Source organism: Podarcis cretensis, assembly GCF_951804945.1.
Source record: "Podarcis cretensis genome assembly, chromosome: 13".
In the NCBI taxonomy this organism is placed as follows: domain Eukaryota; kingdom Metazoa; phylum Chordata; class Lepidosauria; order Squamata; family Lacertidae; genus Podarcis; species Podarcis cretensis.
Window position 1 is genome coordinate 22,043,126 of NC_137182.1, and position 25,885 is coordinate 22,069,010.

The window sequence follows — 25,885 nt, forward strand, 5'->3', positions numbered from 1 at the left end:
TCCCAGTACATTTCTGAGCACAATTCAAAGTGCTGGTGCTGACCTTAAAAGCCCTAAGCAGCTTTGGCCCAGTATACCTGAAGGAGCATCTCTACCCCCATCGTTCAGCCCAGACACTGAGGTCCAGCTCTGAGGGTCTTCTGGTAGTTCCCTCACTGCGAGAAGTGAAGCTACAGGGAACAAGGCAGAGGGCCTTCTTGATTGTGGCGCCCGCCCTGTGGAACGCCCTCCCATCAGATGTCAAGGAAATATACAAGTATTTATAGAAATGCTATTTTTCTAGAAAAAGAGGTGCCGGAACTCAGCATGAACGATTACCATGTTCTCTTATAATGGCAATGATGCCCTCCTGAGAGGTACTGGAACTGAGTACCGACGAGTTGGTAAAAAAGCCCTGAATATTTGTCTGCCTTTGCCATTGCCTACTTCCACCTTTGATCTTGCCCACCATTGGAATGTGGCCCTCGGAATGTTAGCTACATCTGAATTTGGCCCTCAGGCCAAAAGAGGTTCCTCAGTAATGAGTTAGATAAAGTAGCAACATTTCTCGGTCGGGAGTCCCTCACTAGAATTCAAAATGGCCGCTCCCCCGTTTTACATGCCGCACGAATTTGTAATCTCATGTTACAAAAGTGTGAGAAAGTAATAAAGAAAGAAAGCAAAAAAACCCAAAACCCCACAACTCTCTCTGCTGGAGGCAAATAAGGATTCTTAGCATTTTCTCTGGGGGAAGTGACCTTTCAGGGTCAGTTTGCACAAGCCGGAATAGGTGCAGGCAAACTGGCGCAAAGTAAGAGACGGCGGCTAGCCAATTCCACTCTCTGAGAGGTGAGAGGGGTCTCGTCAATTTTGAGGCACGCAGAGGCGGACCCACCAGTGCCCTGCTCTTCCTTGCCCTTTCCGCAGAAACAGAAAAAAAAGTTCCAGATGTGGAGGCGGATAATATTTTTCTTCTTCTCTGCAAATGTGACATATCGCTTTGGCAACAGCTTCTTATTCAGGGAGGAGCTCAAACAAGTTTTTTTTTTTTAATTAGATCCAGACTCCATATATTCCAGAGCTGCCTTAGAACAGCGGACAGCCAGGGGGTTCTCAAACTCATAAGCAAGGTCCTGCGAAAACGTATTCTTTAACTTTGCATCCCGGGGTGTATGTCTCTTTAAATCCCGAAGAATCAAGAGAATCACAGCTGTCTCTGAAGCTCAAAAACGTATCCGGTTGGGGATGAAGAAGGCGGGTCCCCTTTAACTCACTCAATATGGCAGTCCTTTCACAGTCTCACCATCTTTAAGCAAACTTTAAACAAACTTTAAACACAGTCTCACAGTCCCTGTCTTTAAACACAGAGCGCTGCTAAGGCACCTATATTCCACACTCCGTTTAAGTCCCAATTCTCCCCAATCCTGAGGTTTAAAAGCAAAAGTCCTCCACCGAAACCCGTGCTGGTTAAAGCGCTCTCCGTCCCGATGAAACAGAAAAGTCTTTTTCCCCTCTCCCTAGTCAATATAGTAGTTCAACTGTTACCTTGCCTCTGACACTTTATACTTTGTGTCTGAGGTCTTTCCACCACACACTCACTGGCAGCTTGTTTCCTCTTTTCCTCTTTTGTTTCCTCTCTGCCAGCGTCTTGCTATACTTTCTTTTCACCTTACTGCCAGGAATGGACTCCTCCTCCTTTTCACCAATTATTTCTTCTCCGCTGGGTTCTTATCAAAACGTTCCTTTAATCTTATCTAAGTAATTTCCAGTATTTCTTTATCCCCACTGCTTTTTCCACAGTGATTTATAGCTACTTCCCAGCTTCTCCGCTGTTGTTGGAGGTCCGCCGCTTTCCCTCGGAGTTTGAGGCTTCACAGCATGGAGTCTGTTGCCTCCCCTTTACACTGCAGCTCCAGCCTTGTTAAACGCCGGCAACACAGGCGAGCACAGGCAGCGTCGCAGGGTACCTTGTCCCGCAGGATTCCCTCCTGTGGTTTCAGGGTTCACGTAGCCTTCGCGACCCCTCTAAATCTCCATGCTGTTTGAGACTCCCCCAGAGGAGTTATCTCACACTCCTTTTCAGCGGCCGCGGCGTCCCGGAAGTGTTTCTGGAGGTTCAGGTGTTTACTACATTTAATTATAAGACTCTGAGGATTTAAATACGTGTCTGAATTTAGGTACAGTTAAAACTGTATTATTAATATCTGATCTTAATTAAGGGTTAATTTTTGTGCTGTACCAATTTAGTCAATTTTGGACTCTTGTTGCAATATCTGAGAGACGTTAACCTTGTTAACCTTGTTACCTCTATATCTTACCCACATAGTATATTACATTATACAGTATACTAGGAAGAACTAAACTTAAATATACAAATGCCGAACGGTTCTAAGAAGGGGGTGGCAACACCAGCGGAAAGGAGGCCTTCAAAACAAGAAGAGGGGAAGGAGGCAAGAGATATTAGAGATTATGACAGCTTGATGGCCGAAATAAGAAAAGAATTTAAAAATAATGAACAGTATATTGAGAGAAAATTGATGGAGGTACAAGATACTCTAGACAAAAAATTGGAGGAAGTGGTAGGGGAACTGAAAGGGAAAGTTAAGGATCTCTCGGTAAAAGCTAAGGTTTTGGAGGATTCAGTGAAAAGGGTTCAAAAGGACACAAAAGACAGTAGGAAAGAGATGGACAGGATTAGATTAGAAGTTAAAGAAATAGGAGCAACACAGGAAGAGTTGTTGGACAACATGGCTATGACGCAGATGCGTCAAAATCAATCTAACCTAAAACTTAGAGGAATACCAGAGGATTTAAATGAGAATATTAGAGTTAAAGTGGTGAAAGAGCTGGCAATATGGCTAGATAGAAAAGAAGAAGAGATAAACCATTGCTTGGTAAACATATTTCGAATAAGAACAAAATCAGCCAAGGCCAGAGGGAAAAAATTGCCAGGAGATGTAATAGCCATGTTTAACTCATTGGAGATAAGAAACGAAATTTTGAAACAGAACTATGTCAAAAGGTTATATATTGAAGAAAACCCAATTATTATTTACAAAGAGATTCCTTCGAGATTTCTTCGAAGGAGGGACCCATATAAAAAATTAACAAATCAACTGAAGAAAAATGGGATCTTGTATAGATGGGAGTTTCCGGAAGGTATTTCATTCTATTTCAAAGAAAAAAAGTTTAAACTGTCCACTATCTCAGAACTTCAAAAATTTGCAAGGAGATACGAGAAGGACCTGGGGAAAATGATGGGGGAGGAGGAGGTAGAGAACCAGCAAGGAGAAGAAAAAGGAGGGAGTGAAGAAGAAGAAAGAGAGGAGAGCTCAATAGGAGAAAGAGAAGAACTAGAGGAAGGAGACAAAGAACACTAAATTGTACATAGGTTTAATAAGTTAATTAAATAGTATATAACAGATGGCATTAAAAATACTAAACTGGAATGTGAATGGACTGAACAATAAAAATAAAAGGAATCAGATTACTCACATATTACTGAAAAAGAACTGTGACTTAATATGTCTCCAAGAGACGCACATAATAAATAAGCATAAGAGATTACTAAGCAATAAGAGATTGGGAATAGATTTTGTGACATCAGATAGAGTGAAGAAAAGAGGGGTGGTAATATACATAAAGGAAAAATATGATCCACAATTATTATACAAAGATGACCAAGGGAGAGTAGTCATTGTTCAAATGGTGTTTCAGGGAGAAAAAATAATTGTTGTGGGAATATATGCCCCAAATGATAAAAAATCAGCCTTTTATTTGGAATTAGGAGACAAATTGATGGAATGGATGGACCAAAAAATGATATTGATGGGTGACTTTAACGGGGTGGTGTCCCCAAACCTAGATAAGTCAACAAAAAAACAGGAGAAGAAGGAAGGTAAATTACCGAGATCCTTCTTTGATATGGTAAAAAATCTGGGACTGATTGATGCGTGGAGACTTAAAAACCCCACTACAAAACAGTATACTTTCTTCTCAAACCCAAATCAGAGTTGGGGGAGAATAGACAGCATTTGGATTTCGAAGGAACTAACTCAAAATCTAACTAAATCGGAAATTCTTCCAAGAACTATATCTGATCATAATGCGGTCTCCATTGAGCTAAAAGGTAGAGATATCCGAACGGTTAGATGGAGGATGAATGAATTTTTATTTAATGATCAGAAGATTGTAAATAAGGCAATAGAGACAATAGAAGACTATTTTAAATGGAATTTAAATGGGGAAATTGCTATAGAGACTGTGTGGGACGCAGGAAAGGCAGTTATGAGGGGCTTCTTAATACAGAAAAATAGTCAAGTAAGAAAAGAAAAAGAGACAAAGAAGGAACAGATCCTAACACAGATTATGGAAAATGAAAGAAAGTTGACTATCAACCCCAATGAGGAGATCGCAAAACAGAATATAAAGATATTACAAGCTAAATTTTCTACAATAATCGACCAAGAGGTAGAATGGAAAATTAAAATGATGAATCAGAGAACGTTTGAGTCAGCAAATAAGATAGGAAAATACCTGGCGTGGCAAATAAGAGAAAGAAGAAAACAAAATACGATTAGTAGGATAAGGGAAGGAGAAAGGATTGTGGAAGAGCCAAAAGAGATAAGAAAGATATTTCAAAAATATTACAAGGATTTATATAAAAGAGGAAAGGAAACAAAGCAAGAAATAGACCACTTTTTACAAGTGCATCACCTAAAACGAATTTCAAAAGAAGAAAATGAGATATTAGACCAGACAATTACTCAAGAAGAGATAAAAAAGGCTATTAAAAGGATGAAAAGTGGGAAAGTCCCAGGGCCAGATGGCCTTTCGGCCAAATATTATAAAACATTAAGTAACCAAATATCCCCAGTGCTAGGAGAAGTGATGAATAATATATTAAAGGAAGGAAGGATCCCGAACACCTGGAAGGAAGCATATATTACTTTGATTCCTAAAAAAGATGCAGATACTCTGGAAGTGAAAAACTATAGGCCAATTTCATTATTAAATAATGATTATAAACTATTCACAGATATAATGGCAGAAAGACTAAAAAAGGTTTTGAACAACAAAATACATAAAGATCAAACGGGTTTCCTTCCAGGGAGGCAATTAAGGGAAAATGTAAGGAATCTGATAGATATTATTGAATATTTGGATATGAGTATAGACAGACAAGCGGCCTTGGTATTTATAGACGCTGAAAAGGCGTTTGATAACATCTCATGGGAGTTCTTGAAGAAAAGTCTGGAAACGATGGGAATGGGAGAGAAATTTAGAAGAGGGATAGAAGCAATATACAAGGAACAGAAGGCAAAATTGGTAATAAACAACACCACAACAGAATATTTTGGTATATATAAAGGAACTAGACAGGGTTGCCCCCTGTCCCCTTTACTGTTTATAACGGTACTAGAAATACTGAATGAGAGACTGAGGGGGGCAACAGAAATAAAAGGAGTGCAGGTAGGAAAGAGGGAATATAAAATCAAGGCCTTCGCAGATGACATCGTACTAACTTTAGAAGACCCAAAAAAGAGTGTAAAAGAAGCTTTACTAAAGATTGACGAATTTGGAGCCGTGGCAGGACTTAAGATAAATAAAAATAAAACCAAAATGTTGGTTAAAAATTTAACAAAGGAAGAAATAATAGATTTAGAGAGAAGGACGGAAATTGCAGTAGTTAAGAAAGTGAAGTATCTTGGGATATGGGTCACAGCTAAGAACATAAATTTATATAAGGATAACTATGATGTCACCTGGAGGAGTATAAAGAAAGACATGGAATTTTGGGGGAGGATGAAACTCTCCTTTTTGGGGAGGATAGCTGTTGTCAAAATGAATATTCTGCCTAGAATGCTATTTCTATTCCAGACCATCCCCATACTTAAAGACCTAAAACAATGTAAAGAGTGGCAGAGAGTCTTGGCAAAGTATATCTGGCAGGGGAAAAGGCCACGGATAAAGATGAAAATTTTGATAGATAAAAAAGAAAGAGGGGGCTTTTCTCTCCCGGATCTAAGTCTATACTACGAAGCGGCCTGTATACTTTGGTTAAAAGATTGGATAAAACTGGAGAATAGAGATCTACTGGATTTAGAAGGCTTTAATAATTGGTACGGATGGCATTCGTACCTTTGGTATGGGAAAGTGAAGGTCCACAAGAGCTTTCTAAATCATATTTTTAGAGGACCTTTATACCAATCATGGGAAAGGAATAAAAATCTCCTTGAAAGAAAGACCCCATGGTGGATCTCACCAATTGAGGCTTTAACGGTGAAGAAAACAAACATGGAGGAAAAAAACGCCACCTATGAGGAAATGTTAAGAAAAACAGACCAAGGGCCAAGACTTAGACCTTATGAAGAGATAAAAAATCTATTCACTGGGTGGTTACAATACCACCAGGTGAATGACTTGCTAAAAGAGGACAAGAAGAAGTTGGGTTTTGATGACAAAAAATCAAAATTCAATGTAGAAGTAATAGAAGGTAAAAACAAAACCCTATCTAGAATCTATGACATACTTTTAGAGTGGTATACAAAGGACGAGGAGGTGAAGGAGGCAATGATTAAATGGGCAATTGACTTTGGTTATAATATCGATTTTGAAAGGTGGCTGGAAGTGTGGAATTGTAATATAAAGTTTACAGCATGTATGTCTCTGAGAGAAAATGTTTGGAAGATGCTATATAGGTGGTACCACACCCCTGTGAAGTTGGCCAAAATGTATAGACTAAAAGATAAGAAATGCTGGAAATGTGGGGAGGTGGAGGGTGACCTATATCATCTATGGTGGACATGCAAAAAGGTGAAAGGCTTTTGGGAATCGGTTTACAATGAGCTTAAAAGAATATTTAAATACACTTTTCCCAAAAGACCCGAAGCCTTTTTGCTGGGAATGACGGGTAAAGATATTAAGAAAGAAGATAGAACGATATTCCTCTATGCCACCACAGCAGCGAGAATTTTATTGGCACAATATTGGAAAGTGGAAACTATCCCCAATATAAATGATTGGCAAATTAAAATGATAAATTATGCTGAGCTTGATAAATTAACAGGTAAATTAAGAGACCACGATGAACAGAAATCTCTGAATAATTGGAGTAAATACTGGAACTATATTGGAATAAATGCTTAATGTGATTGGCGGGGTCAGAACAATACTACCAGCGTGTGAATTTAGGCCTATAGATTAAAAATCAAATACGTAATGGAAGCAGATATTTGATACTTACCAAAAGGATGGAAGGAAGTCCAGGAGGTGGTTTTTGCGTGTGTTTTTTTTTTTTTTTAAATCGTTTACTGTTTTGTGAAACAGCCAGATTAATCTATCTTTGTATAGTTAGAGAGAGGAAAAAGTTGGCTTGTATATCCTGACGCTTTTTTTTGTATGTGTTTTTTTTTTTGTTATAATTTTTTCTTTTGTATCTGTTTGTATGTTTGTTATGTGTATAACCTCAATAAAAATGTATTTGGAAAAAAAAAAAAAAGAACAGCGGACAGCCAGATGGCCCTAGATAGCTCACAAGCAGGGCATGATGAGAGAATTATCCTTTGTCTTGCCCCAGTATAATCAAAGATTGGCTTACTCTGAGATGTGCAAGTTCCTTTACATTCCAGCTGTCCCTCTTCCGGGGTGGACAGAAGGTGGCTTGGGATGTCCTGGTAGACCTCCAGACAAACGGCAGTAGATCAGCAAATACTCCGAATGGTGTAGCAGTAGCACCAACCAAAAACAGAAAACCCACCTTTTCCCTCACCTAAATTAGGCTGCTGAAATGTTGGGGTGAAATGGGAGTGTATTGATCTTGAGTTCTGGTGCTGAAAGCAAGTTCCAGGGTTGAGCATATGCTTTCAGCCATATTTTTCTGCAATCCCATGTTTACCTTCCTATTTTGCTCCTGGCTCTGGTTGAAGTCAATGAAAAACAAGAAAGATCCTGCCAACCCAAAGTTTGCCCATCTGTTGCTTTCTGCACCAAGGGCTGTTCCTGCTTTCTGCTACCTGCATTCCGGATAATTGTTTTCAAGATTGTGAGTGTGCACTTGGGTAAGAGGTGATGCTTTCCATCCTGTCCTCTGTTCATCACAATCAGCGTTGTTTGCATTCCACTACAGTTCTGCTAAAATCAACATTGTTCACCTCACGATCGGCTATGGCTGAAATTAATTGTATGATTAATTTGGCTGCATTTTGATGACAAGGAAGTGTCAGAAACAATGCAGGCAATAATGTAATTATATATAGTGGTACCTTGGGTTACAGACGCTTCAGGTTACAGACACTTCAGGTTACAGACTCCGCTAACCCAGAAATAGTACTTCGGGTTAAGAACTTTGCTTCAGGATGAGAACAGAAATCATGTGGTGGTAGCGCGGCGGCAGCAAGAGGCCCCATTAGCTAAAGTGGTACCTCAGGTTAAGAACAGTTTCAGGTTAAGAACAGACCTCCAGAACGAATTAAGTTATTAACCCGAGGTACCACTGTACATAACATTTGCAGACTTTTTTTTAAAAAAAAGCAAACCAATGACATAGCAAAGACTGCTCATATTTGCTGGCATGATTTCTATTCCTGACCTCCAACAAACATTTGAATTGCAGCAATTTCTGCTCACATTTCCATTTCCAGTGGGATTCTTCAATATCTCTAGTGTGCACCCAAACCCTCCAAGTACCCCTATTTTCCAGGGACAGTCCTGGATTTACAGAAGCCGTCCCAGTTTCTGATTTGATCCTGGAATGTCCCACTTTTCCTTAGGACATCCATATTTTCATTGGAGAAATGTTATAAGGTATGGAGTTATGTGACCCCTGAACCAAGGATATAAGTAACTATACAACCTTTAGAAGGCACCTGAAGGCATTCCTGTATAGGGAAGTTTTTTAAAAAAATATTTATTATGTTTTTATATATGTTGGAAGCCTCCCAGAGTAGCTATGGCAACCCAGTCAGATGGATGGGGTGTAATAATAATAATAATAATAATAATAATAATAATAATAATAGACGTCCCTATTTTCCATCAGAGAAATGTTGGAGGGTATGTGCACCTATGTTCCAGAATCGCTCCGGCAGATGTCAGTCTTAATGCTATGCAAGTGACTTCTTGGATGGGGTGCAGGTAAGTCTGAATTCTGGTGTGTAAATGAAGACACGTGAACACAAAATAACCACACCTGATTTACCAGAGACCTGGCTTCCTCAGTGGTGGTACCAGGCAGAGGGCCTTCTTGGTGGTGGCGCCTGCCCTGTGGAACGCCTTCCCACCAGATGTCAAGGAAATAAACAACTCTCTGACTTTTAGAAGACATCTGAAGGCAACCCCTGTTTAGGGATGTTTTTAATGTTTGAACATGTTTTTAATATTTTGTTGGGAGCTGCTCAGAGTGGCTGGGGAGGCTCAGCCAGATAGATAGATAGATAGATAGATACTTTGTTCTAGGTGCTGTTAAAAACCAATGTTATAATCCATCTTGGCTTCTAAATATCACTTTGCAGCTGTTCAAGAATTTGAGTCTAGGTTGGTGGTGGCTGTTTTTTAACTGTTTTGAAAAATGTTTGCTCTGCCGATGTTTTGATGTTGCAGGCTAAAATCTATATTACAGAGACAATGCTGATATGTTGTGCAAGACTTGCAGGTTAATCAGATGTAGCCTATAGAAGATGGAGAAGGGTCATAGCTCAGTGGAAAACTATCTGCTTCACTTGCAGGAGGTGTTAGATTCAACCCCTGGCATCTCTAGATAGGGCTGGGAGAAAACCTTGCCTTAAATCCTGGACAGCTGCTGTCGGCCACTTGTAGACAACACTGACCCTGGGTGGGAGCAATGGTCTGACACGCTGTAAGGTAACTTCTTATGTTCCTAACCTTTTGGTAATGTGTCAGTGGGGAGGGATTATAAATTGGAAGAGGCTTTTTGCAGGCCATCCAGGAATATTCTGAGACCCTACCTGCCCACAGACTGTCTTGTCAGAGTGGTGCATGCTCTGGTTATCTCCTGCTTGGACTACTGCAATGCGCTCTACGTGGGGTTACCTTGGAAGGTGACCCGGAAACTACAACTAATCCAGAATGCAGCAGCTAGACTGGTGACTGGGAGCGGCCACTGAAACTATATAACACTGGTCCTGAAAGACCTACATTGGCTCCCAGTATGTTTCTGAGCACAGCTCAAAGTGTTGGTGCTGACCTTAAAAGCCCTAAACGGCCTCAGCCCAGTATACCTGAAGGAGCATCTCCACCCCCATCATTCAGCCCAGACACTGAGGTCCAGCTCCGAGGGCGGTTCTCTCATTGTGAGAAGTGAGGTTGCAGGGAATCAGGCAGAGGGTCTTCTCAGTAGTGGCGCCCACCCTGTGGAACGCCCTTCCATCAATAAAATAAACAACTAATTGACTTTTAGAAGACATCTGAAGGCAGCCCTGTATAGGGAGGTTTTTAAGTTTGAGGTTATTGTATTTTTAATATTCTGCTGGAAGCCGCTCAGTGTGGCTGGGGAAACCCAGCCGCATGGGCGGGGTATAAATAATATATTATTATTATTATTATTATTATTATTATTATTATTATTATTATCCTCTTGCTTTTGATGTATGAGAAAATCTGGATTGCAGGATGGAGAAAGTGTTCGAAGGTCGTGATTTGGAGGAGACCACCATATGGGTAGAGGAGAATTAATGGAGGTTCAGGAATCTTACAGTCCATGCTCAACAACAATATGGTTGAGCCCTAAGATGATTAGAACTTGTGAGCTTGAATTGGCTACTACTGATTTATCAACTGAATAAATTGAGCTGCAGTTGATTTATTTATTGGCAGTTAATCACCGGGGATGGTGAATTAGGATCTCATGGGTTATTAGTCCTGGTTAACCAAAAAAAAAAAAAAAAAAAAAAAAAAGCTTCTTACTGCCTCCCAGTTGCAGGCTGTGATGTTGCAGAGCCCTTGTCTCTTTTTGGTGTGTTATAATAGGGAAGGGGGGAAATTAAAGGGGGCTGTTTTTCTTCTCTCTAGCAGTGAGTGGAAACAACCCTGCTTGTTAAAACTTTTGAGTTATCTCTCTCGCTTCAGTATCTCATAAACCCACCTATATTAAGTTTTTGGTAACATGCACATCTATTTGCATTTAATTAACTTCAATCAGTTAACGGGCGGATGATTGATCCGGGGGAAATTGTTCTGCAGCTCAGAGGTGGAGCACCTGTTTTGTGTTCAAAAGGTCCTAGATTCAGTCTCTAGCATCTCACCCTGGACGGATCAACCGGTGATGGGAAAGACCCTCTGCCCTAAACCCAGGATCAGACTTGCACCCAGGATTGAAGAGGTCCAGGACGCATTGCATGTGTGTGACATCAATGCGTATCACATTTGTGCGATGTCATGCTCCCAGCATGCACTGTGCATGGGATGTCGCATCATCAGGAATAGTCAGAGCCCAGTGTTACATGGCTTCATTTACCGGCGGCTCCTCTCTCACACTCAGGAAGAACTGGACATTGGAGCTACATTTTGCTCTGCTCCATGCTCAGCCTCCTCCACCCCCTCAATATTGAAGGCCCTTGGCCCCCTCCCAACAGATACTGAGGGGGCTAAATGCACCTTGGCCACCTAGAGGTAAAAGGTAAAGGATCCCTGGACAGTTAAGTGAAGGTTACCAGACTTTTTTCAATGAATCCGGGGACACTTTTCAACTTCAATGGATTTTGTATGGGGACTGATTTGTAAATCTGGGGACTGTCACCGGGAAACGGGGACGTCTGGTAACCTTAGGTTAAGTCCCGTCAAAGGCAACTATGGGGTTGGGACGCTCATCTCACTTTCAGGCCGAGGGAGTCGGTGTTTGCCCACAGACAGCTTTCCGGGTCATGTGGCCAGCATGACTAAGCCGCTTCTGGCACAATGGAACACCGTGACGGAAACCAGGGTGCACGGAAACACTGTTTACCTTCCCGCCAAAGTGGTATCTATTTATCTACTTGCACTGCCATGCTTTTGAACTGCTAGCTTGGCAGTCACTGGGAAAGAGCAATGGGAGCTCACTTCATCGTGGGGATTCGAACCGCCGACCTTCTGATCGACAAACCCAAGAGGCTGAGTGGTTTAGACCACAGCGCCACCCGCGTCCCATGCAGGCTCCATAGAACTGATGCCCCTGCCCAAGAGAGCCTCTGCCACTCAGTGTGGACTGTATTGGACTAAATCAGGGCTTCCCAAACTATAGACCGCATTTAAATATCCATGTTGGTTTTTTTTTTTATTGTGTTTTATTGCTCCCTTTATTTCTTGTAGGGCAGCGAAATGCAATGTGCAGGAAATAGAAGCAGCAATCCAAATGCAAATAAAAATCATGCAGCATTTAGCACAGTGCCTTGCAACTGCTGCAAGAGGCAGGAAAAAAGTCTGAAGGGATTCACCAAGATCATCAGTGATTTTCAAGGGGACCATCGGAGTGTGGGAACTGCTGGACTAGAGACGGACAAATTGCCTGACTCGGTATAAGGCAGCTTTCTCTGTACTTAATTCTGCATTGCTTTAGTTCTGCACAACTGAACGGAGGACTGAGGTCCACGGACATGTGCTTGCAATTGACCCATTGGCATGAATAGCCATTAACTTCAATGGTCCTTCTCCTAAGTCAGTTGAATGAAGGCGACCCAAAGTTCACACCCCAGTATGCCAAGGCTTGATGAAACTGCTGAAACTGAAACTGCTGTTGAACCACCCACTGGCTCTGAGATTTGATTGGACATGATCTACGCGTTCTCGGTCTCTTCTCAGTAGCTTTGAGGACTAGCGCCTTTGCTAGCCCCTTTCTTTAAAGGAAGGACAACTGGGCCCTGCACCAGATCCCAAAACATGCCCCCCTGGATCACCCCCTTCCTGTGAGTATAGGATATAATATCTGGTCTAATAGAAATGATTTTTATTTTTTATCTTTGCATTCGAATTATATTTATTTTTCTGCCAGCGCAAAAATAAGTCATCTGTTGTATACAAGGATCTTTCTCTTTGGTCTCTTGGCTGTTTCTGATTTCTGTTCCTTCTCCTCGTCCTTTATGCGGAGTTCAGCCAGGCAGATGGTTGCAGCGTGGGCAGATGTGCCCATTCCCTTTCGCTGTTAACAGCTAAGCATGGTAGATTTGACTTGGGTGTTTGTTCTAAGTGGCTGGTTTTCTGGATGTGCGGGAGCAAAGGTTATTGGAGGCTCAAGCTTTTGAGGCTCATTAAATTTAAATTAGAGGAGGAAATTCCCCCCCCCTCTTTTTCCTAGTGAGACGAGGGAATCTATTTATTAGCAAAACTGGCAAGCATCATATTCTGTAGATGGAAGTAAATTCGCCCCCTGCTTATGGTGTGATCAGAGCAGCAGAGAGGCAATCAAGCCCTGACATTTTCAATTTTGGAGACCAAATTCTCTTGTCTCTTCTTCTCGCCCCTCTTGGGCAGCAGGTCAGTTTTTTCTCTCTCTCTAATGAGCTGTGAGTCCCAGACCCTAATATACCTCTCAGTCTTTGCAATGTGTTTTGCTGCATTTAGGTTTACTGCTCTTTTTCATCCAGGGAAGACTGCTGCCTTTGTACTTTGTATCTCGCTCTCAGCACCCCTGCAGGCATGACTGTCGTGTCCCGTCCCCCCCTTTTAGAGAAGGCAGCGTTAAGATGCAGAAAAAAAGGTGCATTAAGGTGTGAAATGCAATTAGGATTCCATATGTCTAGGAGTTGGGGGCATTTATGGTAGGAGCCCTATATTCCAGATGTGTAAACAAAGTACTGCCCTGTGTCCAACCCTTGTTTTCTTTTTTGGGTGCTCAGTACAAACGGAAGTCGGTGGCACCATTAAAGGTGACAAGCCATTCTCCTCACAGATGCCCGGCCCAGGGCCGGATTTAGGTTTGACGAGGCCCTAAGCTACTGAAGGTAATGGGGCCCTTTCTATGTCCAGCTGTCCTTTGCCAACAACAAATTGTTTTTTGTGTTGAATATATGCTATATGGTAATTTACGGACCTCATAGGTATCTAAAGCCACTGGCACATAATAAAATATGTATTTTATCAAAGTAATTGTTGAACTGAAATACAATTAAGAAGAAGTATATTATTAGTGAAATACAATTAAGAAGAAGTATATTAATAGTGAAATAATTATTAAGCTCTAACTTAAAATGATTGGGGGCCCATTACTTACACCAGGCTTTCTCAACCTCGGCCCTCCAGATGTTTTGACACTACAATTCCCATCATCCCTGACCACTGGTCCTGCTAGCTAGGGATCATGGGAGTTGTAGGCCAAAAATATCTGGAGGGCCGAGATTGAGGAAGCCTGACTTACATCATAGGAGCCTACACAACACAAAACACTGTTGCTGTATGTAGGTTTTATTTTATTTGTGTTTTTTATTTTATAGTTTGGAAATGTACATCCAGGTTTTTTTCCTTTAAATTTTTTTTGGGCCCCCAAGAGAGTGGGGCCCTAAGCTATAGCTTGTTTAGCTTATATGTACCAATCCGATCACATCAGCTTGGGGGATTGAATTCTCTAAACAGAACTGCTCTGCTTTTCACGTTGATTGCCTTCCCTAACAGTGGGAGAAATGGGGCTGTGTTTGAACAAATGCTAAAATGGTAGAATTACTCATGAGAGCAGCTGTTCAAAGTCCAACCAATAAATCACTCATGTTCTGCCTACCATGGCAATTTCTGTCCCTTCTTGGTGAACTGCCAGAAGACGCGGCAACATCCCTGGGCAACAAGTTCTGTAGGCCAAGTGAAATGTCGGAGGCTAGATGCCTCTGAATAACAGTTTCTGGGAATTGCAAGTAGAGTAGGGTTGCCATATTTCAAAAAGTGAAAATCCAGAAAAGTACTGAGCTTTTTTCAAAATTCTAAACAGAAAAGTTGCTGAGCTTTCTTCCAAAAGACAAAATTGAAGTTTTTGAGCTATTTTTAAAGGGAAATCACCAAAAATGACACCGCCGACATGGGTTGACATATGTCCAGATTTTCCCAGACATTTCAGCGATTGCTGGCTGTGTCTGGGAAATTCTGGATGCATAGCAACCCTAAAGTTGAGAGACTGCTGATGCACTTGGGTCCTGCTTTGAGGCTTCCAATATAGACATCTGGTTAGCATACCTGTCAAGTGTCCTGAAAAAAAGGACATACCTTTCTCCCCCTCCCCATGCGGTGGCCATTTTGGGTGCTGTACTCTCGTTCTTAGGGACGCGGGGGGTGCTGTGGGTTAAACCACAGAGCCTAGGACTTGCCGATCAGAAGGTCGGCGGTTCAAATCCCCACGATGGGGTGAGCTCCCATTGCTCGGTCTCTGCTCCTGCCAACCTAGCTGTTCAAAAGCATGTCAAAGTGCAAGTAGATAAATAGGTACCACTCTGGTGGGAAGGTAAATGGTGTTTCTGTGCGCTGCTCTGGTTTGCCAGAAGCGGCTTAGTCATGCTGGCCACATGACCCGGAAGCTGTACGCCTCGGCCAGTAAAGCGAGATGAGCGCCACAACCCCAGAGTCAGTCACGACTGGACCTAATGGTCAGGGGTCCCTTTACCTTTACCTTTACTCTCGTTCTTATCCCGAAAAAAGTGTTCTTTTTCAGGGTGAGTGTGAGGCATAGGTCATGTGACTCGCCCAGGAGCATGTCCCAGTTTGGGGTTTGGAAAAAAAATTGGACGGTATGGGTTAGCTGAACTAGTTGGGCCTCTGGCCTGACTCGGCCTGATCTTGGTGGCTGCTCCCAGACTTTGGAACTCCCTCTCTGGAGAACTTAGACTTTCCCCCTCCTTTTTGTGCTTCTGCCGGAAGATGAAGATTTTCTTGCTCCAAAGAGGTTTGGGGGAACCGGCAGCTTTTAATGCTGCTGTGCTGTTTTTGTTGTAATAATTAATACGGTTTTAATAGATTTTATATGTGTATATAGTTTTAATTGGTTTCCCGCTCCCCAATGTTTCTAAATTTCTAAATTTCTAAATTTTTATCTGTAAGCTGCCTTGAGTTCCTGTCAGGGGAAAAAGGCAAAATAAATATAAGATAATATCATAATCATCATCAGGGTTTTTTTTTCCAGCTGTAACTCGCCTCTCAAGTGGGCTCTATTGTCATTCGAAGAGAACGAGGGAGGTGTTCATGGTGAGTTCTGGCACCTTTTTTTTTTTAAAAAAAAGCACTAATAATCCAGTAGGATTCACCTTACATTTTTAAAATTATTTTTGTGTTAAGTCTTCTCCATTGCAAAGTTCATTGGATGGCACAGTTTCTTGTCTTTAGAGAGCGATTGCTTTCCCACCTCCCTCTTTGTACTTTTCACATAGCTGTCAACTTTTCCCTTTTCTTGCGAGGAATCCTATTCGGAATAAGGGAATTTCCCTTTAAAAAAGGGAAACGTTGACAGCTATGACTTTTCATGCACCCTGATGTAACACAAAGGCCTGCTGTTCCATGCTCCCCACAACTTGCTTGCAGTGTGTGTGTGTGTGTGTGTGTGTACACAACAGACTGCATTCAGCAATGGCATAATGCACATCAAACCCGAAAGCGAATACATTTCCCGTGTAGTTGCTTTTGCACAATTGAGAGCTAGCCACGGTGTCCGAGCATCTGTGCAGCCTTCTGCCGTTCTCTGGAATTGGATTGCGACAACGATCTTATAAATCATTGCCTCCCCTCACCAGTTGTCTCCTCCTGCCCACCCTCCGGCCATATATATTATGTTTATAAACCAAAATGCCTTGACAGTATGCAAATCCTTGGTCAGCAGTAGACACTCTCCTCTTTAGGGTCTCAAATGTAGGCTTTGCTTCAGGTTTAAGGGTACCCCCTGGACTAACTATACACTTACGGGCCACCTTTGTCCAACCCAGAGAGACTTACCTGGTGGCGGCAGCATTCTGAACCATACTAGCTGGGCTGCTTTTGGCCACCATTTTAATGTCCCAATGGCAGGGTGGATAAAAATCAATGGGTTTTTTTTATTTAAATCAGATTTATTTTTTTAAAATCAGATTTTTAAAATAAAATGCTTTTGGAGGAAATATCTTTCTAAAGATAGATTTCTATTTAAGTTACATTATGGTCCAAAGGCTATTCATCGGGAAATAAGGATTTGTTTTAAGTTTTTCATGTGTGCTAAAACTCAATCTAAGTTGTTTTGTGTGTTTTTTTAAAAAAATCATTCAACCACATCAGTTAACAAACATGGATATATATGCTATAATGTTATTGTTTTTGTTACATAAATTGTTTAAATTGTTATTAAGGAAATGATTATTTTTCTCCTTCCAATAAAGTACAGTCCAAATATGAACAGTTAACTTATTAAACCTCACAGTAATTTCATAATTATCTGTGTATTTCGAATAGCATAACCACATCCGTAATTTTTGATATAACTGAAAAAACTACTCTGAAAATTTTTTATTCCAAAAATGAAACCTTCATCTGGTTGTAAATATGAAGATTATACCAGCAAGAACGAGTCTTTCTGTAAAAAAAGAGATTTAAATCAAGTCTTAATGCCTAGTGATTTAAATCAAGTCCTACTGACTAGTAATTTAAATCATGATTTAAATTGATTTGATTTAAATCAAACCCACCTTGCCCAATGGAAGTGCTGACGGCCACCAACTTAGACGGCTTTAAGAGAGGATTGGACAAGTTTGTGGGGGAGAAGGCTAACAATGGTTGCTGTGCTCTGCCTCCTCAACTGGAGGTAAGATGGCTTCCGAATACCAGTTGCTGGAAGCCACAGTGTACCGACGGGGAGAGCCACCTGCTTGGCCGCTGTGAGAACAGGATGCTGGACTAGATGGGTCATTGGCCTGATCCAGCAGCCTCTCCTTATCTTCTCGTGTGTCATGGCTAGTAGCTATTGACGGTGATACCCTCCACAAATTGGCCTGATCCTCTTTGGTAGCCATCCAAGTTGGCCAAGAGCAATGCTATGCAGAAATGGCGGTGAAGCCCAGCTAGAATTTGGTAGCCATTGTTAGTGCTTTTTTTCTGGGGGCATGCATACCCCTAAACATTTTGTGAATCTAACGGAAGAAGAAACTAAAAAAATTAAAATTTTTAGTTTCTTCTCTAGCACGGTGAATCGTCAGTTCCGTTGCTACCCCGATGGCGGCCTCATTTCCTGTCACGGTGTTTCCTGAGTCTCAGATGGAAGCGAGCATTTAATGTGTGAAGTAGTGTGGAATGTGTGGTGTTTCATGAGGTAATGCATGTTTTTGGTACCTTTGTCCATTTACTGTATTTATTTGTAACCACAAACCATCATTTTGGGGAGCTTTTAAACGCAGGGGGTGGTAACTGTGGATTTGCGAGCATGTCTGTCACCAATTTGCCATTGGGATTGTTCATTCACAGAAGCATTTGAGTGACTGAGTACATTTCTGAGCACAATTCAAAGTGTTGGTGCTGACCTTTAAAGCCATAAATGGCCTTGGTCCTGTATATCTGAAGGAGTGTCTCCACCCCCATCGTTCAGCCCAGACACTGAGATCCAGCACCGAGGGCCTTCTGGCAGTTCCCTCGCTGCGAGAAGTGAGGTTACAGGGAACCAGGCAGAGGGCCTTCTTGGTAGTGGTGCCCGCCTTGTGGAACGCCCTCCCATCAGATGTCAAGGAAATAATCAACTATCTGATTTTTAGAAGACATCTGACTGCAGTCCTCTTTAGGGAAGTTATTGTGTTTTTAATATTCTGTTGGGAGCTTCCCAGAGTGGCTGGGGAGACCCAGCCAGATGAGTGGGGTATAAATAATAAATTATTATTATTATTATTATTATCGACACCCCTCCCTTTTCTAGAGTTATTAGTGGAGAGAAAAGGACATTCTTCTGCAATCTAACAACAAAACCAGAAGCCACTCATCATTGTGCCCCTCCATAATGCAGAGGGAAACTTTATTCTCCATTTCAAGGGCAGTATTAAAAATAAATACATGATGCAAAGAGACATGGCCATCCTTGAATCGGAAAGAGGAAAGTGTGGAGCAACGTGTAGGCAGAAGAGAGGAAGAAAGATCTGGCACAAGAGAGCAGGAGAAAGCAAAAGGTGGTGAGGCAACGAGACAAGCAGAGAAACTTGGGAAAGGCGGGAGAGAAGGAACCCTTATGAAACATATATATACTATATAGCTATAGCACCGGATGCTTTATAATCCTTCTCTCATCCATCATCACAACAATCCTCTGAGGTAGGTCCTTAATGTTTGCAGGGGAGAGGGTGAATTGCTTATAGTAACCCAGTGGGTTTGGAGAGGGAAGCTAGGATTTAAACCCTGCTCCTCTGCATCGAAGTCCATTGATCCAATCCTGCAACCCCAAAACCCACCTGGGAATAGGTTTCCATGGGTGGATCTGCTGTGCTGGGTGTGGACTCCCCACTCACCCAGCATGTGTGAATGACAGAGAACCACACCCAACAACCTGGTAATGCGGACACAACTGTTTGGACCCCCACGCGCTCAGATTCCAGGGCACAATAGTGGAGACATTTTGTCAACATCAGTGAATGTCAGGAGAGCGTCACGATGCTGGCTATAAAATTTTAACCGAATTTGGCAACTTTTCCCCAATGTGTGTTTCAAATTTTTAATTATTTGAGGAGCCCAAACACTTCTCTTTTTGGATTGGGTGGAACCCTGATTCTTCCCACTGAATATGAGTTGGCGCTATCCAAAATAGAAATCCACATAAGAATTGACCCAGCCAAACTTCCAGCTTAGAAAGGCACAGGCATTCACATTTGAAATTTTGTATTCCCCTCCTCTCCTACAAATTTCACATTCTGCATAATCAGCTGGTTTTGGATTACAATTCCCATCATGCCTGACCACTGGCCCTGCTAGCTAGGGATGATGGGAGTTGTAGTCCAAAAACAGCTTGAGATCCCAGATTTGGGAAACCCTGCACTAGATTGACCAAAGAGCCACTTCCTGGCAGAGCCATCAGGGCAAGTCCTTCCCCCTCACCTCCCATTTTCTCCATGTTGGTTGATGCTACTGGCAAGTACACGAGGCTGGCATCCCCCAAAGCAGCCTTGCTAGCTTCCAAAGATGCCTAAGTGAGTGGTAGATCAACCAGTGGTTGCTTATGGTGGCCTGGACAGAACAATTCAAAAGAGAAAGCTGCTATTGGAAATAATGGGAGAGGGACCTCGGTACGTCATGTTCCTTTTAGCTTCCTTTGGAATACAAATTTTAGAGGCTTCGGTGATCGTCCTGGGCAGGTACTGTGCTGCACCCATTGCCTGCGATCTGGTCTGCGAGAAAGAGGACGTGCTCCTAGGGGATGCTCTGAGCCAAGTCTAAGAGCATACAGAGGGGCCCATTCTTAGCGCTTGTGCTGGCACTTCCTTCTGCCAGAGACTTCGCCAAATCTTTGAGCCCGAGCTACCTGGTCGCCCTCAAAGGCAATAGTGTTTGGGTTTTGCTGGCATTAAATCAAGTTGATCTAACTCTCGGGTGCTGAGATCACAGAGAAGGCCCTCTTCCTGTTTCCTCTGCCCTTAGAGACTCGGAGTGGCAGTGGTCCAGGAGCAGACATTCTCTATGGCAGGGATGTCCAAAGCCCAAGAGACTGTGATCTACTCCTGCTGTAAGAACACTGGCAGTGATCTACCCATTGGATTGACCAAAGCTGTGGAGCATTTCTTGGGGAGTCAGACCCAAAGTTGTGGAGCTTTTTTGGGGGGAAGTCAATCCATCACTATCACGCGATTGACCAGGAACACCCCAGGATCAACCGTTGGACATCCCTGCTCTACGGCAACCCCTACAGAGGTGCGTCTGTTGCCTTCATTATACAGATTTCAGAGAATGTTGAAGACGTACCTCTTTCTCCTGCCTTTTAACACTTGAGAGGTGTATGTTTGTAGGACCCACCTTCTTTTTATGGTTCTAAGTTGTTTTTGATATTGTTTTTAATGCTGTAACTCACCCTGGGATCTTAGGGTGAAGGATGAGTAGTAGTAGTAGTAGTAGTAGTAGTAATAATAATAATAATAATAATAATAATAGGTCTTTTATAGAGCTGTGGCACCCAGTCCATTAATTATTTTAATAGAATCAGGGCGGTTTTAAAATAAAATACATGTAGTTAAAAGATGAGGGCAGCAGACCACACGAGCTCCAGTGGGTTGGCATGGCATCTCCAGTTTGCCTTCCTAACCTGGTAGAGTTGAGTTGTGCAAACTGAGTTCTTGTAGGCAACTGCTCTTTTGAATACTCTGTGTCAGCTAGAAATGGTAGCACCGAGAGGGTGGTGGGCCTTCTGCTTGTCTTGGCGGGGGGGGGGGGGGGCTGGCAAATGCCCCACCTTGTCATTTTTCCAGGAGGCAACCCTGACACCAGGCACCACGTTAGAAGAGGAAGACAGAACTGGGGAGAAGCATTTCCTCATTCCTTCTCTGAGAAAGAGGGATGCCTCTTCTAATATGGCTGCCTTGTTCCTTACACCAAAAATGGGGTCCCTGTGGCACCTCCAGCTGTTGACCATGGGCTATTGCTGACTGGGGCCGATGGGAATTGTAGTCCCTCAACATCTGGAGAGCCAAAGGAGACCCCCTGCTTTTAGTTACAGGTAGGTAGCCGTGTTGGTCTGCCGTTGTTGAAACAAAATAAAAAAAATCCTTCCAGTAGCACCTTAGAGACCAGCTAAGTTTGTTATTGGTATGAGCTTTCGTGTGCATGCACACTTCTTCAGATACCTTCATGCATGCACACGAAAGCTCATACCAATAACAAACTTAGTTGGTCTCTAAGGTGCTACTAGAATAAATTTTTTTATTTTGTTTCCCCTGCTTCTAGATGGTGTTTAAAAGTAAAGGACCCCTGGACGGTTAAGTCCAACCTAAATTCGACTAAAATCGAACCGCTGACCTTCTGATTGGCAAGCCCAAGAGGCTTGGTGGTTTAGACCACAGCGCCACCCGTGTCCCTCTTTTCCCCTGACGTGGGTGGCGCTGTGGTCTAAACCACTAGCCTTCTCAAATCCCCGTGATGGGGTGTGCTCCCGTTGCTCCGTCCCAGCTCCTGCCAACCTAGCAATTCGAAAGCACTCCAGTGCAAGTAGATAAATAAGTACCACTGCGGCGGGAAGGTAAACAGCGTTTCTGTGCACTCTGGTTTCCGTCAGGGCGTTATGCTGTGCCAGAAACAGTTTAGTCATGCTGGCCACATGACCCAGAAAGCTGTCTGTGGACAAACGCCAGCTCCCTCGGTCTGAAAGCAAGATGAGAGCTGCAACCCCAGAGTCGCCTTTAACTGGACTTAACCGTCCAGGGGTCCTTTACCTTTTCCCTTAGATGGTGTTTGCTGTGGTCTGTGCAACATCACCCAGAAACAATGGAGGAGGGTGGCAAGATCTTGAAAAGGCATACTCTCTAGTAGGCATACGAGAGCAGGAAGCATATGCCTTCCTTTAAGTGGAAATTGCCAACTTGCCAGCACAGCATGAGGATGCAGAATCAGGAGCTGGCTTCCTCCTTGCTTTCTTCTTATCACCACGGAAATTAGATTTTGGGTTTCCGGGCCCCTGGGGGTGATAGATCTGAGTTAGAGCGCTTTGATCCCTGCCCCACCTCTCAATGCCTCCATCCCACTTGGCTTTATGCAAATGCCGACCATTTGTTTTATGTTCCGCGTACTAAACGAACTGAGATTTCTTCTAAATGGAGTGACAGCGCTACTAATTTATTTGGGTCGCATTTGTTTCCTGCGCTGCTTCTTGCCCCCAAGCCCTTGGTTGCTTGATGGATATTCTATGGAAGCAGATAAATTGTATTCAGAGGCCTCTGCTAGAAAACTTTACCCGTCAAGGTGGCTAGGACTTGGCCCTAACAAGGTCAGAGGGGGGGGGCGGCTTAGGGACAATTAAATGGGGAAAGAAGGGGAAGCCAGGCTCTCCCATCTATACACCAGGGAACTGAATGGGCGGTGTATGATTCAGAAAGGGCCCTTTTGGAACCCGAAATGTTCTAGTAATTCAATCCACTTTTCCTGTTTCCAATCCAGTGGGTGGAGGGACATGAAGCCCAAAGTGATGTCTTTTGGGAGCCATTATGGTCAGCAGACTAGGAAACTAAGTGATCTGACCCATCCTTTATTCCAGGGGTGATGAACCTCTGACCATGGACCAGTTGTGGCTCACCAGGAATCCCAATTTGGCCTGCAAGTCCATTCCCCTTGAAACCATGCCCATCCACCCCACATCTGACATCATATGTGATTTCAGGTGTGGGGTGGATGTATCTTTGAAGGAGCTTAAAGTGAGCTCCTAAGTGTCCCCTTTGCTGGAGCTGGGCACCCTCCCACCGCCCAGTATCATGGGCCAGGAGCCAGCTTCACCTGCTGAACGGCAGCCTGACGGGGGAGAAGGCAGAGTGACTCCATCTGCAGCTGACCAGCCTTCCAGGATACAGGAGAAGGCGCTGATGAGAATCTGCTGGCTTCAGCCTTCTTCAGCAGAGCTTCCAGCAGCAGTCAGGTGCCAGAAACAGCACTTGTAGTTCCTGGCCCTGCCTTGCTGCTCATCTCGACCCTTGATCTTCAGGTTTCCTGACCCCTGGACCGTCTGACCACGTGGATTGCTGCTCTCCCAACCCTAGGACTGGACCTGACTTTGGACACTGATTCTGCCTCCAGGCAAATTCCCTCTAAGAGACTCTTCTGGTTGGCTGGTCTCCCACTCCCCTAAGCTCTGCATGTTGTTGCTCAGCAACAAGACCACGACACCCATCGGCTGAGGAATGGAGAGGCCGTGCCTTGGTCTGGGAGCAGGGAGTGGTTTCCTCCTGCGCAAGCCCCATTTGAGGCTCACACAGCAGAATCCCTGCTGGGAGGAAATGTCCCACTTGTTAAACAGTAGGGACGGGGGCAGGAGCGCAACTTGGGTTTCCCACTTGGAGCACTTGCATGTTTTGGGCTAGCCCCGAATGCATGAAAGCTGGCGGACGGGTGAGCAGGTGGGAAAGGTGTTTCCAGGATGGTATGCTTGCTTGGGTACTCTCAAACTCCCCCCCCAACCCCCCTGTCTTTCAGCAGATGCTGGAGGCTTTGCCACTGTGTCTGGTGCTGCAGAGGTCCCCCTCCCTGCTTGCAGCCCCACCCCTTCCTTCCTTGCCCAACCCCAAATCAAAGCTGTACTTGGGATACAGGACGCTTCTGAGATGGGAAAGGTAGGTGGTCACCCGGAGGGGTAATAAGGAACATTGTTGTGGTAGTTGTAGTCGGGACACACTTTCTGCACGAGCCTGTAGTCTATGCTGTAGAAGGTGATATAGATACAGATGACCTTGAAGGGCTTGGAGCAAACCCAGGAGACCTGGCTCTGCGTGTGGTTCAGGAAGCAGGTTTTGGAAGGGTCATAAGTGCACAGGGTGGTCTTCTTGGCTTTGTCCACTTTCTCGTACTCCACCCGGCAGTTGAAGATCTTGGATTCTTTGGCCTCGATGAAGATCTGCTGTTCGAGGTCAAACTCCACAGCTTTGTTGGGGGGCACCAGGCTGACGGAGATGTTTCCCTGCCCGGTGGAGTTGTGCCGGAAGAAGACGTTGACCGTGCCGTTCCCGTGGTCAACCACTTTCCCTGTGATCAAGAGGTTCAGCTTTACCGTCTTAATGTTGGAGTAGAAATCACCCCAGCCAAATATTTTCTTGAGCCGGCCGGGGTTGCCAACGGAGTCCCTCCGGCCGCGGGGCTGCACGCCCTGGCTGTGCTTGGACAAGCTCTCTAAGACGTCCCAAAACTCTTGGGCGTTGTTGGAGGCCAACTCCAGGAGACTGGTGTTCTGGAAGTGAGATTGGGCTGCAGAAGGTTTCAAGGAGAGCTGGCCTTTTTTCTTTTGTACCCGGGATCTTGGTTGCTCTTTGGGCGACTTCCCACTTTCCTCCTCCTCTTCCTCCGTTGCCTCGTCTTGGCCACAAATCACCTGCATGGAACAAGATGAGATCATGATGTCCTAAAGCACTGCCTTTTCTTATGGTTGTTGTTGTTTGACTTACCCCCTCCCCTGCCTTCCTTTATGGCAGTGGTTCTCAACCTTCCTAATGCCGCGACCCTTTAATACAGTTCCTCATGTTGTGGTGACCCCCATCCATAAAATTATTTTCGTTGCTACCGTATTTTTCGCTCTATAAGACCCACTTTTCCCCTCCTAAAATGTAAGGGGAAATGTGTGTGCGTCTTATGGAGCGAATGCAGGCTGTGCGGCTAAGCCAGAAGCCAGAACAGCGAGACGGATCACTGTGCAGCACTTCCTCTTGCTGTTCTAGCTTCTGGGATAGCCCCTCAGTCCCTTCCCCCAACTCCCGGAAATGCCCCCAAGAGCTGCGCTCCCTTTAAATAATATTTTTTTTCTTGCATTCCTCCTCTAAAAACTAGGTGTGCTTTATGGCCAGGCGCATCTTATGGAATGAAAAATACTTCATAACTAATTTTGCTACTGCTACGAATCGTAATGTAAATATCTGATATGCAGGATGTATTTCCATTGTTAATTATTGAACATAATTAAAGCATAGTGATTAATCACAAAAACAACATGTAGTATATGTATATATATTTTTCTCGTGGCGGGGGCGCCGTTCCCCCCCGCTGACATTTCTGCCCCCTCCCTCACCACAGCGGAACCTCCCCTTCCTCCCCTTCCTCCTCCTCGCCTGCTAAGGTTTGAGGCCCTGGCCAATGGGCGAGCGGCGGCTGCATGTGGCCGAGAGGAGGAAGGGGACTGGGCTGAACTGGCAGAGCACATTTCCAGCAGTCCCTCATCGGAGCAAGTTGTTTGCCACCGCTGCTTGTGCTGCCGTCGCTTTGCTAAGTGTGGCTCCTGTGCCTGCCCTTGCGAGCTGCAGAAGCTGTCATCGGCGGAGGAGCCCACCCCCCAAAA

General features: G+C 43.9%; 1 protein-coding gene and 1 long non-coding RNA gene across 2 annotated transcripts in view; both read right to left on the reverse strand.

The window, feature by feature from the left end:
* Positions 1 to 25,885, reverse strand: part of LOC307201141 — a 394,453-nt gene that overhangs the window by 81,657 nt on the left and 286,911 nt on the right. The window lies entirely within an intron of this gene.
* NXPH3 (neurexophilin 3) overlaps positions 22,231 to 25,885 on the reverse strand; it is a 28,086-nt gene continuing 24,431 nt past the window's right edge. Inside the window, exon 2 of the mRNA XM_079950053.1 lies at positions 22,231 to 24,928. Within this exon, the coding sequence (XP_079806179.1) occupies positions 24,185 to 24,928 (744 nt within the window). The 3' untranslated portion in view covers positions 22,231 to 24,184. The remainder of the gene's footprint in view (positions 24,929 to 25,885) is intronic.